Source organism: Ictalurus furcatus, chromosome 11 (genome assembly GCF_023375685.1).
Source record: "Ictalurus furcatus strain D&B chromosome 11, Billie_1.0, whole genome shotgun sequence".
Lineage (NCBI taxonomy): Eukaryota > Metazoa > Chordata > Actinopteri > Siluriformes > Ictaluridae > Ictalurus > Ictalurus furcatus.
In genome coordinates, this window is record NC_071265.1 from 25,267,224 (window position 1) to 25,284,910 (window position 17,687).

A 17,687-nucleotide genomic window follows, 5' to 3' on the forward strand; every position below is an offset into this window, starting at 1 on the left:
GATGGACTGGTGTACCATCTGGGAGTGAATTCTCCTGCTTGCACCCAGCATTGCCAGCAGATTGCCAGCAGATACCATGATTCTGAGCAGGATAAAGTGGTTACTGTGGCTGGATAAATGGAAGAGACGATAAAAATCCCAATTATGATGTTGTTACCTCATCAACTTTAGCACTGAGAAGTAAAATAATTGAAAAGTGATATTGGGCATGTCAGGTGACGCACTATGCAGTCTTCTGTACCAGTCAACAGTAGCATTCGAATCAAGCTCCAACGAATCAAATTACAATAAATGCAGAGCATTTTATGTTTGATCATGTGCTCATGTTTAATGGCAGATAATAAACTAAATTTAAATGCAACAATATGCATATACAACAAGCCAAGAGCGTCTCTACCAGATATATATATATATATATATATTTATATACACACACACACACACACACACACACACACACATCTTAATTTACAGTATAAGACTCACACTCATGTTGTGCTTATGTTAAGGTTAGACATGTGCGCAAACATGCTTGCTTAATATACATATTAAAATCCATGGTTTTATTTACTTAATTCCTAATAATACACACGAACACAAGGACTGAATCTGTTTGCACAACATGACATACACCATATGCACCTATACATAAAGTTACAAACTCATAGCACAATGCTATACAACACCACAAAAGAGCCTAGTAACCTTCACGTATAATAATCTAAACGCTCGTGTCCTTTCCTCTTCCCTTCAATTTTTTATTCATCCAAACATCTAACCTTATGTCTTTAAAAACATTATCAGTGTTTATGCACACATGATTAATGAAGTAATAAATGGGTTACTATTGACAAAAGAACTAACTGAATAAAACTAAGTCTACATGGACTTTGTAAGGGTGTGCCAAAAAATGGAATACCTAACCTGGAGGTCTAGTTATCACCTCTAAACCACCTACCTTAATGAAGGAACGTGATGTAATGCTTCAGTGTTTAAAATTCATTTATCTAACATGTTGCAGTCTAATTATCCATGATTCGAAAACCTTATTCTGAGAAAGTAGAGCTAGTGGACCTGTTTGTGACACAGAAACATTTTGGCTCTAAACGTTAACGTTATAATCGCACTGGACCGTTTCCTCACATGCTAAGTAACGGAGATGTATCGTCCGTCACTTCTGCAAGAGGTGCTCCATTTTTGGATTAATGAATGAGAAGCCAGCAAAGGCGCTCTGGTCCATTGAGTCAATCAAACCTTTCTCACAGTGAGAGAGGCGGGGCTTCTCGCTTAAAAATTCCCGGTCAAAGTTACTGCAGTCATTGGCAGCTTTCTGCAAACAGGAAACAACAGGAATCAGATGCATGATAAAGAGGGGAACAAAAGGATTATTTTAGCCTTCATATTTGTGATAAAATACCGATCGTACCACTTGCGGCTGGAAAGGGGGTTCAATTTCTCTCTTCTCTAAAGCAGACCAGTTAATGGACTTAAAGAACAGATGAGCTCGGATATTACCCACAATACCCAAACGGCAAGAAGGGTCCCGCTCAAACAACTATAGTTGTAAAAGGGAAGGAAAAAAAAAAGTAATCTGTGAAACAATGCTACCTTTTTTTAATTAAGAAAATCTAAATCACTTAATTTACTTATGCAAGCTTTCCAGTACAGCAGTGTAATATATTAATATGAGCATTCACGTTTACACAATCATGTGTGTATATATGTACCCGCTCTAGCATGTCTCTGGTTTCCACTGGGATCCATCGGGGGTAGTGAGGTGTGTCCATGCGGATTGACTCGAACAGTTCATCCTCATCATCGCCATGGAATGGGGACTGACCAATCAGCATCTCGTACACCAGCACACCAAATGACCACCAGTCCACAGAGAATGAATACTGCTGACCTAATAAGATCTACACACACACACACACACACACACACACACACACACACACACACACTGTAACAGAAGAGAACACGGACGTCTTCAGTAATTTCACCTGGAGCCTTTTTCATACCTCTGGGGCAATGTAGTCTGGGGTTCCACAGAATGTTGTGGCAAAATTGTCTCCAAAGACCTTCTCCTTACACATGCCAAAATCAGCAATCTTTATATGACCCTCTCCATCTAGCATTACATTATCCAACTTCAGGTCTCTATGAAGGAGAAAGGAAATGCAGTGGTGTATAATCCAAATTCTCACCTTGTGTGTTTATCAGTGGAACCAAATGCTCATCAATCACTACATACATGTACAAGCAAATATGTTCGTTTACCGGGTTCTTTGTAAAAAAAAAACAAACGTTATTTGTCATGTCAGCCCTGCGCCTGAGTTTTATTTACCTAACCTGTTCACATCAACTACCTCAGTGAAAGCCCTAAACTTAAAAAAAAAAAAAAACAACAAAAAAAAACCCCTTTATCAGTTTAGTTTAATTAGGTTAAAGAATTATTGGAACGATAGATGAGATGATCTATTTAAAGCAGCCCTACATGGATTATCATGCAAGAGGGAAAAATTAAAGTATCAGCAGCTCAGTTTGGGAGAGGCGATCCAGCGTAGTGAGAAATATTAAAGCTAACTATTGAATTTAAAGCTTTTAAATCTATTTGACTCAGAAAGCTGTTTATAATCTAACAATATAATTGTAGTTAAACTTTGTGTATATAATTTCATTTTAATCAACTATATATTTTTTCACATTCTTATATACAAGACACTTTGATATTTTCCATTTCTATTCACTATTTATTTTTACGTCTAAATGCATGTTAGATATTCACTATGGGATTCTGTTGTTTAGGATGGATTAAAAATTTGTTTCTAGACAAATACGAGTTAGCAAAATAGTTACATAAATGTGTCTTCAAGAAATTTTAAGAGTAAGATACAAGAATTTTTCTGTACGATATATATATTATATATAAATATATATATCATTAATTACCACAATTTTGGAAAAATGTGTATACTCTGTTTTGAAATGAAATTCGTCAGATGTACCTGTAGATGATCCCTTTTCCATGCAGGAACTGTAATCCACATACAATTTCAGCTGCATAGAATCTATAGTGAAGGAAAGAAAAGATTGTATTAGACTTGTTACAGCCAAAAGCAGATTTTATATGAATATTGTTTTAACGTCTGCGTTTTTGTCTCACGTGGCTCTGTAGAGGTCAAAACGTCCTTTTTCCTGTATATGGAACATCAGGTCTCCTCCGTTCAGATACTCCATCACAAAGAACAAGTGCTCCTAGCATACAGATTGCTTAGTAAACCTTATTGTTCTTAATGAAGACAATAACAAAAGTTGAATGGTATACACAGCAGGAGATATATGGACTAATATTGGATGGATCTTTTATGGATCTAATACATGTCTTACCTTGGTCTGAAATGTGGAGTAGAGGTGTGTAAGGAATGGATTATCCCAGGCCAGAGCCAGCACCCGCTTTTCCACCATGGTGCATTCTACATCATCATCCATCAACACCACATCTTTCTTTAGAGCTTTCACCGCAAACCATTCCCCACTGTTCTTTAACTCGGCCAAAAACACCTGAGAGAGACGCACAGGACACTGCGTGAAAAACATGAATAGAGAAAAGATATACACTTCCTGGAGGAGAAATGGAACAATTGGTGAATAACAGGAAAGATGTATAATATGCCGATGAAAGTGAAGATTGAGAGAAGGAATAAAGAGAGTCAGAGGCACATAAAGAGGCAATACCTTGCCAAAGCTTCCCTTGCCCAGGACTTTATGAAAGGTGAACTGCTCGGCTGTGATGCGTGTTTGGTGCGTGATCCGAGGTGGGGGGTGAGGACTTGAACCTTCCCAGACATGACTATACAGAGGGCCATCTACACAGCATCAGCATCGGTATCATTAGAATTATTTCTACTAGATTAATCACTGACTCGATCATAAATTATTACACACATGCACTGACCAGAAACATCAGGTCCTGGGCTTTTGTTGAAGTCTTGGTAAACTCCAGGATCCTGTGTGTTCGCTTCAGACTTCTTCGTGGACTTCTGTGAGGCAAATGCACATTTCGGGTAGTGAATAAACATTTATGCAAAACATGTACAGTGCCTTAAGTTTTTCTTCCTTGAACTTTTCTACATTTGTAGTCTTACAGCCTGGACCTGAAATAGATATAATTGGGATCACATGTCATGAGTTTATATAAAATAACCAAAATAAAAATATATATATATATATATATATAATAAATAATATAGTATGCAAAATTATTTACAAAGAAAGGCATCAAAGTTATGCTTGCATAGACAATAACCCCTGTGTGGAAACCTAATATAGGTGAATATTTACAACAACAACAACAACAAAAAAAAAAACCCACTGTATTATTGTGGAATACTTTCATGAATTCTTTAGTTGAGCGTACACGTTAAATAACCTCTGAATTTTAGACATGGTATGCTTTTTGAGAGGCATGAATTTGTGCTTACGCTTTACTAACTGCAGTGTCTCAATTTTGGTGTAATTATGTATAAAAGCTTGGGAAAAGCATTAACAACAAGAACTATTTTTTACAATAATGCTTTGAGGCTTGAACGCTGCATAAAATTACATAACCGTGTTGATTCGTCTGTCTTGTTTTAAGGTAGACTGTTAGGCTGTCATAGCTATAGATTTTAATTTGCATTACATGCTGATGCACATGAAAAACAACTGTAATATTGTGTTGCATAACACCTGCCCTTATTCTTCCATTACTGTTAAGTTCAACATGGTGTCCAACTTCTTGTCCAAAATCACTGCTAGAAATGCCACATACACTAGAAATGCTTTAGAGACAGATTAAAATAAGTTGAAAACATTATTTTAATAACTTTTTTTTTAAATAGTAAAGATGGGCTCGCGCACACACACACACACACACACACACACACACACCCACCTGGCTGACTTGAGTGAGAGCCTCAGCCAATAGTTTCTGGTTGATTCCACAAAGGTTGGCCACTTTAGTCTGGCACTTATGATGTACATTCATAGCACAGTCTGGGAAAATGGTGACAATCAGAACCACTCAGAATAAAACACACACATGCATGCGCATGCATAAATATACTTCATGAGGTCTTGCTCACCCTCACACTTCAGTCCCTGTTTGACAAGACCCCACAGCAGACTCCCACAGTGGTCACAAAAGGTAGGGCTCATGTAGTTGTAGGTCTTAAAGCGGTGTGGCATGTCAATTTTAAAGCGCTCCTTCTGAAACTGAGCACACATCCAAACATAAAACACACCATTATGTAATCGGAATGATAAAACTAAACAGTCTACATGCTGAGAATGTTACACATACCACAGTGTCACGACTGTTGGCCGCTGTGCCAGTGCATCTGCCAATGATTTTATCAATACACTTCTTATGAATGGCTGCATTGCATTCTGTCAGAAGAAACAAAAAAAATAACTGAAAGTAAAAAAAAAAAAACAAACAAAAAAACAACAACACATTACTGGAAAGAATGTGTGCAGATAATAATACTTACGTCTACACTTGTATCCTTGCTTGTTCAACCCCCTGACAAATAAAAGACAGTTAATTCAGTATTACATCATTATATTATACTCATTATTGTATTTTTACATCATTCTACCATAACATTATACCATTTTACCTTTCGCTAATGGGTAGGCAGTGTAAATATAAATTTTCATAGATGCTCTTATTTGACTGTTACAGTAGGATCGCTCACACCCCCTCAAAGACACACACACACACCCTCACCAGACGAAATCTCTGCACACAGAGCAAAAAGTGGGTTGTCTAAAGAAGGTGGCGATGAACTCATGGTTTTTGATGAAGTGAACTTTGGCCTGTTTAATGGCTCCGCGACGCCGATTTAGAGTCGGAGCTTCTTCCTCTGTCCCCACCGAATGACGAAACTCTGAGTAGCAGAGAAAAGGGAGAGTAAAAGAGAAATGCCATAAAAAACCCCAAAACAAATTCCTCTTTTCATCTGAACTAGTGATCAGAAACAATCAGACACAAAGCTAATAATTTCCTGTCAGAGTGGCACCTCCTTCTTCCTGGAGTGCAGCTGTCAGACCCCAGCCATTTCACCCCAGCCATCTCGATGAAGAATGCTAGTTAACCTAATGAGGTTTCTACAAAGAAAGAAACCGCACAGCTAGCAACAACATGAGGTCTCTCCAACCCATCGTGATGTAGAAAGAAAAACTAATTCTGTTTTCAGTTGAAACATTGGGATGTTGAAGTGATGAGTGGTAAATCTATGTACAGATTGGAAATGCGCAGAGAATTTCCACAGAATAAAGACCAAGTAAGAAGGAATGGTGTAGGGCAGACATGTATAGACGTGATTAATGAAAATATTTGTGAGAAGCAAAACTTCTGCCCCCCAGGGGTGTAACCTGGCCTGATATTTTTTTCTTTAGCCCCAAATAATTCTCCACTTGGATTGTCCGATTGTCACTACGTAACTGATCATCAGTAAAAGACGACAGCAGTGCTCTCATATTGTTATATTGAACGGAGGTGAGACCAATCAGACAGTGTTTACAGGAGAACGTGGAAATGCTCGTGTCTTATTAGCGGACAGGTCTCAGTTCTGCCAAATGCTAGCTCTCACATTCAATAAGCGTGAGAGGAAAAATGGATATACTAGTTATTTTTTTTTACTAGTACAGGGACTGAAGCTGGAACACTAACATCCTCTCATGCTGAGCAGGAAAACAAAGGGTGTACACATCTATATGAGTTCCAAGTTACGTAAACATGATATGAGCAGAACATAAGGACAGATAACGTACTTTGCATGGCACTGTAGCAGCTAAACCCATACAACGATAGCTTAGTTGTGCCTCCACTTGGCGAGTAACACTAAACTAGCCTAGTCTCGCATTAGATATCCAAAAAGTTTGAGATTTTATCGGTCTGGTAGTCCTCCAAACAGTGATAACACTCGCGACACATTTTATGATAAATCCAACTTTTTGTCCAATATTCACATTTTTTAAGCAATCAGCCCAAAATGCATGAAAAGTATGTTTTTAAAAGTTTTTGGATGGAGAAGAATCTGGGCTCAGCCTTGAATGATCAATCTAGCTAACACCCCTGATGCCCCCCACACCATTACACACTAAATCTCACCTGTGTCCATATCTTCCAGGAAATACTGAACACACATCATCACTTTTCCTGAAGGTTGCAGATCAACCTGATGATGGACAGAATGGGTTAAGATATACCTCCATACACATACACACACACACACACACACACACACACACACATACACACACACATACCCAAAACTCTGCACGGCCATTGGCTTTCTTGCACCGCTCTGCTAGAACAGATACACCAAGTGTGACTTCTGCTAACGGCTCGTCAGCAGTGCGCATAAGCAGAACCTGGAGGACGCGTCCTTCATAAATATGTGCATCAAAACTGGAGCGCCAAGCAGGAAACAGGGTAGGCTTCCTCTGAATCAGCGTCTTCCCTCGGTCTGGCAAGAGAGAGGGATCATGTATGAGGAAGGAAACCCACCAGTGACTAAAACTCACACATACACACTCACTCACCTGTGCTAAGCGACTCCTTCAGCTTGACTGCACAGAACGGCGCTTCGGCCACGGGAGACAGGACACCAAATTCATAGGCATTAAAGGTGATCCTCAGGAAGGGGGCCATGGTGACTGCTCACACACAACCTGTGAACGAGTAACACAAACTGATGCTTAATAAGCGCACAACTTTCACAACCTCTGAGAAACACCCAGTTGTGGAGGACTATTTGGACAATCACAGTAGCCACCACACCCACACACACTGTGCTTTAAAAAATGCACAAACAATACCTAGAGTGAACGATCAGCATCCTTAAATAAGAAACTGGCCGTTTGTTCTGTCTCAAAACCTAACATATGGCAAATGTAGAAAGCAAGGTTTGGGATTGTCTTCATTGTTTATTAAGTTAAAATATTGAAATGCTAAGAGGAAATCTGATACACACTTTTATACACACACACACACGCACACAAACACTCCCTTAAAGCTGCATTCTTCAGAGGACTCTGGACTGGATCAAGGACTACACCGTAACAGTACAGAACCGAGCTGGGCATTGCCACGTATTTCAGTATTTCAGCTGGTCATAGGGTGCACAAGCTAAAACAAAATTAGATATCATTGAGAACATATCTTAAAGTGTACAACCCAGTCTACATTTAGATAGGTAAGATACCCCCAAACCAAATCCCGCACCCCCACCCCCACCCATCCCAGTCTAGTCTGGTCTACTATTTTGTCTCATTGATGGTCCTATCTGTTACACCCTATACCCACCACCCACCACTCACTCATACTAACCCTTAAATACGAAGTATAACATGTCCACAAATATGAATGAAGTAAATTTAATAAAAGTCACAATGGTAATGCCCCCCCCAAAGAAGGGGGTTGGTGAAAAAAAAATGCATTCAAAATAAATTAAGAATAAATAGGCAATATATACACCCACTAATTCCTGCACACACACTCCTATAGATGTTTATCCAGGGACATGTCCAAACACATTGAACTCCAAACACCTAAGCAAGCTAAATCATTCCAGTGCTTCATGCCTCTTGGAATTGGAAGTGCATTCCACTTCCACCAGAGTCAGTGAAAAAGGAAAAAAAAAAAAAAAAAAAAAAAAGGGAAAAATGAGCACGCACACCTATTTTAGGATATTTGACTTCAGAGAACAGACAGCATGCCAGTGAATGAGAATGTGTGGAGGAATGGTGTGTTTCTATGCATGCTGAAATGTGTGTGTGCGTGTGTGTGCGTGTGTGTGTGTGTGTGTGTGTGTGTGTGACGGCGAACAACAAAGCGAAAAAAGAAAGGCATTGTGTAGGCAGGTGAGGTTATCATGTTCCATGTGAGTCTGTGCTCAAACATTCTCAAACAAAAGGGACAGAAAGGTGTTTTTGGAGCACCTTACAGTCTATACAATCAGAAAGTACACAAATATACAGCATGTGTGTGTGTGAGTGATTGTGAATCCAAGTGTGTGTATATAGATGAGAATTCCAATGGTCAGCAACACAAGTGCTTAGTTTGTTCCAAACTTCTTACTCACCACCCTCATACATGCAAACTATTCCTGGGTGCATACTCTCAGCTCTTAAAAGACTACACACCTGCCTACACACAGGTGAGACAGAACAACAAAATCCTACACGCAATAAGGAGAAGCGTGACTCGTGTCCCGAGCGGCGTCCCAAACAGCAGCTGGCACGTCAGTGCTTTTGTATACTATTCAGCACTTGATTATAAAATCAGTATTCGTTGTTGGACCTGGGATCATTTAACCAACTGCATTAGCATACAGAGAGAAAAAGCAACAACAGTGACATTAGTCTAGAAGCAAAAGACAAGGCTAGCAAATAGAAGCAGACCTATGCAGACAACAGATAAATGTGTGATATGTAAGGAATAAAACTTAACAGGGTGTGCTGTTATAGGAAAATAATCAGCGGCGAGGTGGCTAGACACATAGCATAGTTGTGGCTTCCGAAAGGAAGCTTTTTAAAACACTATTGTTAGGTTCTACACAGAACTTCCCTAGATAACCAAATATATTTTTTTTCCTAACAGTGTGCAAATGCAAAATGTCAAGCAGTGGATGCTTTTGTACATCGCCCAGAGATCGTTCTAAACTACCCTCGGTTGCAATACCTCAGAGGTACAGTATCAAGTGTAACTGGCTAGCAAAATCCTTAATGTGTGTATGTGTTAATGTAGTCAGCTTGCTCTTTAACCCAATCACATTAAACACTGATGAAAAGCGGACACGCTAGAGAGCATTTCCAAATCTGCAGAGCAATAAGCAATATTCTGATCATATGATGAAACCATGACGGTTCAAAATGTTGCGGACAACATTGTGTGTGTGTGTGTGTGTGTGTGTGTGTGTGTGCGCGCGCGCTTGAAAGTAGAGAGGAAGTCGCTATGGTGGGCCCAATACTGTGGTGATGTGAGACACAACCACAGAAACAGGATGTTGATCTCCACGGCAACCCGACATTAAGGCAATCGTACAACACATATTGTAGAGTGGTGTTGGAGGAATAGTTAGAGGTGCAGCAACACGACATCCAGCAGTTTATTGCAGCTTGTTTGTTCCGGACAGCTGCAAGCTACAGCATCAACGCTGTAAACGGTACTAGGTCTAATACGGCTCATCTATCTTTCCACCATAAAGTCAATTAGTCTCAATATTAATCAAAATCTGTCCGATTTTTTATTTTTACACTCTATATATATTATGCACCTAAACATTTCAAGTCCACGCATGACCAAATAAGTGAAACAGGTGTTTTGGTGTGATTCGGATGCAATTAAAAAAAATGTATAATGTTAAAAATGCAGTTTAGTTTAGGTGCACACAGTCCAGGTTTGCCAAACAGAAAGGACGAAAAGGGTTTCTGGACAAATTGCACTCAGAGGCAGCTCACTATTTACACCATGGAGTGAGCAAAATCACCTGAGCAGTTTAAAAACATGTTCTATTTTCAAAGATTTCTTTGCGCCACAATTTGTATGACATGACTCTTAAAGAGGTTTTATTATTATTATTATTATTATTATTATTATTATTATTAAACAAACAACTTTAAGGCAATTCTTAAATGTTTAAAATAAATAAATAAATGTGTTTACATGTATATAGTTCAGCCCAGCTGAACGAACACAAAACTGCGACCCAGCTCTGAGGAAGAAGTCCTTGAAGACAGAGAAGCTTACAGCCTTCACTCAGAGAGGAAAGATTTCTGCACTTTCAATATCGTTACATTGTCAGAAAACCTGTAGAATTCAAAAGCGGTCATAACATTTCTTTTCCGACTTACCACTCTTCCAATAGAGAGGTTTTTGTCTTCCCCGCTCCCCTGCGCCTGCTGTCTCGTTGTGCGCTGGAGGAAGTGCAGCTCGCTCGAGGACAAAGTGGGGCGGAGTGACGTCGCCCAGGTGCTCGCGCTCTTTCTGTGGCTGCGTCCTAAACCGCTAAACACTACTGCTTAGTTCAAAAGTGTGCAAACCACAGGTGGTGTACGATTATGACAGACTACTTTGTATTTGTAATATGTGGTTTTGGACGCAGTTTCTCTTGTCATTTTCTTTGAGCTTTCTCCCGGTCCATTTTCGCTTAAATAAATCAATAAATCAATCAATAAAATAGTGCAGGACTACAGGTGTGTTGGTTAGTGTATTCTGTAATGAGCGTGGTCACATGGCTGGCAGCTGCCAACGTAAAGCAGCAGTTGACCACCCTTGTGGCCACGCCCACACATACTAACATACCTGTAGTCCTGCTCTTTTTGGTAATTTAAATAACTCTTGCCATCTCATCTCTGTCTTGACAACACAGCTGACTTTCAGTAATCACGTTATCCTGTTTTGTTTTGTTTTATATCACCAGCATATTTTTGGAAGGTGGAAGAAAACCAGAGAACCCAGAGGAAATCCACATGGACACAGGGAGTATAATGCTTCACAACACTTGTGCTAAGCAAACGTAACTAAGCAAACGTAACTACAAGGTCTCAGGTGTGAATGGGGAGCAGGTGTGTTAATTTGGTCTCATCGCTCTCACACTCCGTCATACTGGTCAGTGGAAGGTCAACATGGCACCGCATGGCAAAGAACTCTCTGAGGATCTGAAAAAAAAGAATTGTTGCTCTACATAAAGATGGCCTAGGCTATAAGAAGATTCCCAAGACCCTGACACTGAGCTGCAGCACGGTGGCCAAGACCATACAGCGGTTTAACAGGACAGGTTCCACTCAGAACAGGCCTCGCCATGATCCACCAAAGAAGTTGAGTGCATGTGCTCAGCGTCATATCCAAAGGTTGTGTCTGGGAAATAGACGTATGAGTGCTGCCAGCATTGCTGCAGAGGTTGAAGGGGTGGGGGGTCAGCCTGTCAGTGCTCAGACCATACGCCACACACTGCATCAAATTGGTCTGCACGGCTGTCGTCCCAGAAGGAAGCCTCTTCTGAAGATGATGCACAAGAAAGCCCGCAAACAGTTTGCTGAAGACAAGCAGACTAAGCACATGGATTACTGGAACCATGTCCTGTGGTCTGATGAGACCAAGATAAACTTATTTGGTTCAGATGGTGTCAAGCGTGTGTGGCGGCAACCAGGTGAGGAGTCCAAAGACAAGTGTGTCTTGCCTAGAGTCAAGCATGGTGGTGGGAGTATCATGGTCTGGGGCTGCGTGAGTGCTGCCGGCACTGGGGGGCTACAGTTCATTGAGGGAACCATGAATGCCAACATGTACTGTGACGTACTGAAGCAGAGCATGATCCCCTCCCTTCGGAGACTGGGCCGCAGGGCAGTATTCCAGCATGATAACGACCCCAAACACACCTCTAAGACGACCACTGTCTTGCTAAAGAAGCTGAGGGTGAAGGTGATAAACTGACCAAGCATGTCTCCAGACCTAAACCCTATTGAGCATCTGTGGGGCATCCTCAAATGGAAGATGGAGGAGCACAAGGTCTCTAACATCCACCAGCTCCGTGATGTCATCATGGAGGAGTGGAAGAGGACTCCAGTGGCAACCTGTGAAGCTCTGGTGAACTCCATGCCCAAGAGGGTTAAGGCAGTGCTGGAAAATAATGGTGGCCACACAAAATATTGACACTTTGGGCCCAATTTGGACATTTTCACTTAGGGGTGTACTCACATTTGTTGCCAGTGGTTTAGACATTAATGGCTGTGTGTTGAGTTATTTTGTGGGGACAGCAAATTTACACTGTTACACAAGCTGTACACTCACTACTTTACATTGTAGCAAAGTGTCATTTCTTCAGTGTTGTCACATGAAAAGATATAATCAAATATTTACAAAAATGTGAGGGGTGTACTCACTTTTGTGAGATACTGTATATATATATATATCATCATCATGTTATTGGAAGGTGGGAGAAAACCAAAGAACCCAAAGGAAATCCACATGGACACTGGGAGTATAATGCTTCACGGAGAGAACACTAAAACTTGGCCGATAGCCTGAGCTCAGGGTTGAACCAAGGACCCTGATCAAGGTTTGAGAACTCCTAAGCAACTTAACTAATGTTATCATGCTCATGCTGCTTTAACTCACTGGCATTAAAGCAAATAAGCCATCCATTTTGTCCCCTCTGTCTCTCCCTCTCTCACTTTCTATATATATATATAGGTTTTATGACATGAGGAGAAAAGAAGAGGAGTGAAAAGTACATTATACACACACACACACACACACACACACACACACACACACACACACATATATATATATATATATATATATATATATATATATATATATATATATATATATATGTGTGTGTGTGTGTGTGTGCGTATAATGTACTTTCCACTCCTCTTCTTTTCTCCTCATGTCATAAAACCTTGACACACCGCAGAATCAGTGCAAGTTGCAAGTATGGAAATGTGCATGTAGGTGCATGCTCATGACATCTTTATTGAGAGTGTAGAGGGCAGTCATTGATGAACTTTGAAGTGTCATTACAATTCTCAAAGCTAGGCTTAAAAATTTACACCCCGTTGGAGTTTCATTTGCTTAATGAAACTGTGATGAACATTGAGAGTGCAGAATGTGTCTGGATGGGGAATCTTTTTACAATGTATATGAACAAATTCTCTCTAAGAATATCAGATTAGTGAGTAATTTTGTTGGTGTAAAAATGTTCCTTTTACTGTGTGTGAGCAGCATTGTCCTGATTTAGTCCCTGCATGTCCACAGTGCTGGAGTGTATGGCCTAGATTTGAGTGTGTGGGTGAGCAATGCGCAATCTGTGAGAGAGAGAGAGAGAGAGAGAGAGAGAGAGAGAGAGAGAGAGTGAGTGAGTGAGAGTGAGTGTGTGTGTGTGCGTGCTTTAGATATTTGGCACAAGACTGGGGGTGGTAAGGGGGCTGCTTTGGCTTTCAAATCTGCTCCCCAGCTGAACCAGCAGCACTGTATTAAATAACTCACTCTGTTTTGCTTTTAATAGAAAACAGTATGATTGGAATTAAACAGTACACAAGCGTGACGACTTTGACAGCATCCGAACGTTTAAACAGGTGTAGATGTCTGCTCTGAGCAAGCTGTGCAACAACATCACAAGGTTGTAAAACTTGAAATTGAGTCCAAACCATGCCTGGGTTCAAATGGCCCTGTCCCATTCACATACAAGAAAATGATGATAGGCAGTTCTTTAGGAAACCTGGGTTTAATATATCATACCTAGTAAAATGTTGAGTGTTACATAATCCCTAACTTGAACACATATTCATCAACACACAGTTTGGAGAATTCTCTAAACATTCTGTGCAGGGCCAATGAGTGATGTCGTCTCTGATGTTGCACACTCTCAACAGAAGAAGCCAGCTCCCCTTCTCTGCTGCTCCGAATGAGGACAAGAAATAGTTCCTCAGCTCAAAGCCAGAGAAGGGTCAGGAATGCAAAAAGAAGCAAAAGACTCAAATAGATGTCTGAAATAGAGTATATTTTAAGAATAAAATTGAAGCATGCTCTTGATCAAGCAAAAGGTCAGGGCAAACTAGGCTGGAAAAAAACATTGGTTTGTGCATGAGTCAGCCATTGGGTAACATGACTAGAAGGAAAACCTCAAAATGTTCATAAAACAGAAAATGGCTACATGCAGTAAGGTAGGTTAAAAATATATATCTTTGAAGGCATTCCACCATTCAGTAGAACTGCTGGTCTCTCCACAAAGGACTGGGGAAAAAAATCTTCAAAATTACATTCACAGGCCAGGTGCCTAGACAGTATTACAGAATGCTAGGCTATTTGGAGGACAGTTCGGTATTAAAACAGTTTAAATAAATGATTTAAAATGTCCAGTAGATTTGTGTCATAACCTTTATTCCACTGAAATCAGGTCAGGTGTTTGGCCTTAGCTGTACCTGTTTCAAGTGGTACCAAAAACCCAGACATTACTAATATGCATGTAGTGTGGTGTTCCCACATGTAACAATAAATAACAGTGTGGGACTGCCAGTACTATATGAGCAGAGGAACAAACTGGGTTTTACCTGTAAAAAAAATACACACCCCACCTTCTGTACTGCAATGCAGAGGAACATAAGGCATTTTAAAGACCCAGAAATGCCAGGACAATGTCATTCTGACAGTACTGCCCTCCCTTTTTTTCCATTTTTGCCTCTCTCTCATACTCATATACACTCTGTCCATTTCTCCTCCATTTATTTAACCCTGTCATAACTCATTTGCCTGGTAAGTGCATACATGTCTTTTGGTTTACATACTTGTGTAGCACACCACACATACACACCCGTAAGTGAAAGATCTTTTCTATCGTGCACAACTTTTACAGGTTCATTATAAGGTTCTGTTACATGTATGTATCGTAAGCACAATATTAACCTGTTCTCCTTGACATTTACTTATGCAACATATCTAGTAAAATGCAAGCCTTGTTTTTCTATTATAGCCAGATACTTTTATTCTCATGATATTTAAAAAGTCTTTTTTTTTTGTTCATAGAACTGTCAGAGCCGCTGAGTCATTAGCATTTTCCTGCTAATGCTCTCAAATAATTAGCATGAAGAGCAAATTTGATGTGGAGTTCATGCGCTTGTTTATTTTATGGCTTTTCGGGGCTCAGAAAAGAATAGAAAATAGAAAGAGAAGGAGTTTGTGAGCATAATTTGTTCATTCATTTCTAATTGCCTAATTACAGGTATGATAAACATACTACATGGTCATGAGTCACCAGGTTTTATAATGTCATACACATAATCCATGGTCTTAAGAAACTTTTAATATGCTTTTAGCAGATTAAATATAGCCTAGTATATAGACATTAAAAACAGACACAACACTATATGAAGAATTAGAATTTAGTTTTTAATATATTTATATATTATATATTATTATTATATTTATATGGTTTTCTTTTCTACACAGGGCTTGTCTCGCTAACATTTCATGATGAAACACATACCGTATGTTAGCAACTTTATTACAAAGGTGTTAATCTGAAATCGATTGAGTCCTATGTTCCAAAAACTTGATGGTAGGTGGATTGGCTGCTGTGAATTGGCCCTTTTTGTGCATGAGTGTGTAAATGCGTGTGCATGGTGTCCTGTGATGGATGAGCATCACCTCTAGGGTGTAGTTCCACCATGACCAGGATAAAATAGTTATTCATGAATACATGAATAATTTATGCTTTCAACAGACTTTTACATGATTTCATCTGACCTTTTTTTCACGGGAACTAAGGAAGGTTCAAATAGTAGTTTAGGTTACAACATTATTCAGGCTGCATGCATTTGTGGCAAATGGATGCATTGTCTTTAGCAGGGTTTTTTTTTTTTCACCGCTCACATTTTCAGACCATGTCTCTGACGTCCTCTTTGTCAAAAATATCTTCCCAGGTGATCCAGGATTGGTGAGGGGTGGTGTCTACCCCTAATGAATGGTACAATTTATACATTTTTGCATTGCTTTTCCACACAAGTTTTCTCTCTAGCTTTTCGTAATGAAACACAAAATTGACAAAGCATTTTGACAATTAGAATTTCAATTTATGCTATACAGGAATTGACTGATTTTGTTCCTAACCAATGTTATAGCAGCAAATATACATCCATCCATTTTCTGTACCCCTTATCCTACACAGGGTTGTAGGGAGCCTGGAGCATATACCAGGGGACTTGGGGCACAAGGTGGGGTACACCTTGGCTGGGGTGCCAACCAATTGCAGGACACAATTGCACACACACACACACACACACACACACTACAGACAATTTAGAGATGCCAATCAGCCTACAACGCATGCCTTTGGACTGGGGGAGGAAACTGGAGTACCAGAGGAAACCTCTGAAGCATGGGGAGAACATCAAACCTCTGGCCCTGGAGGCTAATATGCTAACCACTAAGCCACTATGCCCCCCAGCAGCTATTACATTATATTATATTATATTATATTATATTATATTACATTATATGATTACCTGAGGTAATAGTAGTCAAATTGCCTGGTAACTAATATATATTACTAGTAAATTAAATGACTGGTTACTACAAATTGAGTGCAATGGCACATTTGATTTTGTACAGCATTTACTTACAGATGCAGTGTGTGTGTGTGGGGGGGGGGGGGGGGGGGGGGCGACGACGACTTAGCAGTAAACTACAGACTTAATCTCAAGTTTAATCAGACTTTCAACAGTACACTTAAAATTCTTGGTTTATACAATGTATGCATGCATGTAATCTGTGTAACTAATGGACATTTATTCCCCCCGACCTAATTAAAACTGTAGCATTGCAGCATTTAAATGTGATTCTTATTGCTGAGCAAATAACAGTGACATACTGAATCACACATGAAGTACAGTTAAGCTCTGAGCATGTGGCAGAGCAGAAGATGATAGGTTGGAAGGGAATGAGGAGACAGACTGAGCAGAATAAGAATGTGACGCAGAAGAGAAAAAGTGGAAAGTAGAGAGGGAGTTAAAATGATGAATGTGTGTCTTATTTGGGGCAAGGTGTCCATAACTTTCAGGTACTCAGGAAAAAAATAAAAAAAAACACCTCTCTTCTCTCACCCCCTTTTTATCCCTCCATTCTGGGTCAGATA

General features: G+C 39.9%; 1 protein-coding gene across 1 annotated transcript; it reads right to left on the reverse strand.

Annotated features, from left to right (window-relative positions):
- Positions 1-301: 301 nt before the first annotated feature.
- On the reverse strand, positions 302-11,067 carry prkcda (protein kinase C, delta a). Its single transcript, XM_053636710.1, has 18 exons — positions 10,906-11,067; positions 7,594-7,722; positions 7,318-7,517; positions 7,160-7,226; positions 5,774-5,933; positions 5,535-5,566; positions 5,345-5,430; positions 5,127-5,256; positions 4,937-5,037; positions 3,959-4,043; positions 3,739-3,869; positions 3,391-3,564; positions 3,167-3,258; positions 3,009-3,071; positions 2,022-2,160; positions 1,728-1,916; positions 1,427-1,555; positions 302-1,330 (listed from the first exon to the last, which is right to left on the reverse strand). The coding sequence occupies exons 2-18, from the start codon at positions 7,700-7,702 to the stop codon at positions 1,172-1,174; spliced, it is 2,046 nt and encodes a 681-aa protein (XP_053492685.1). The 5' UTR covers positions 7,703-7,722; positions 10,906-11,067; the 3' UTR covers positions 302-1,171.
- Positions 11,068-17,687: the final 6,620 nt, after the last annotated feature.

Bases quoted from the DNA above. Each gene is read 5' to 3' on its own strand.
- prkcda (XM_053636710.1), bottom strand. From the start codon at position 7,702: ATGGCCCCCTTCCTGAGGATCACCTTTAATGCCTATGAATTTGGTGTC. The intron at 7,518-7,593 runs GTGAGTGAGTGT...CTCTCTTGCCAG, and splicing joins GAAGGAGTCGCTTAGCACAG to ACCGAGGGAAGACGCTGATT. The intron at 1,556-1,727 runs GTACATATATAC...TTACAACTATAG, and splicing joins CCAGAGACATGCTAGAGCGG to TTGTTTGAGCGGGACCCTTC.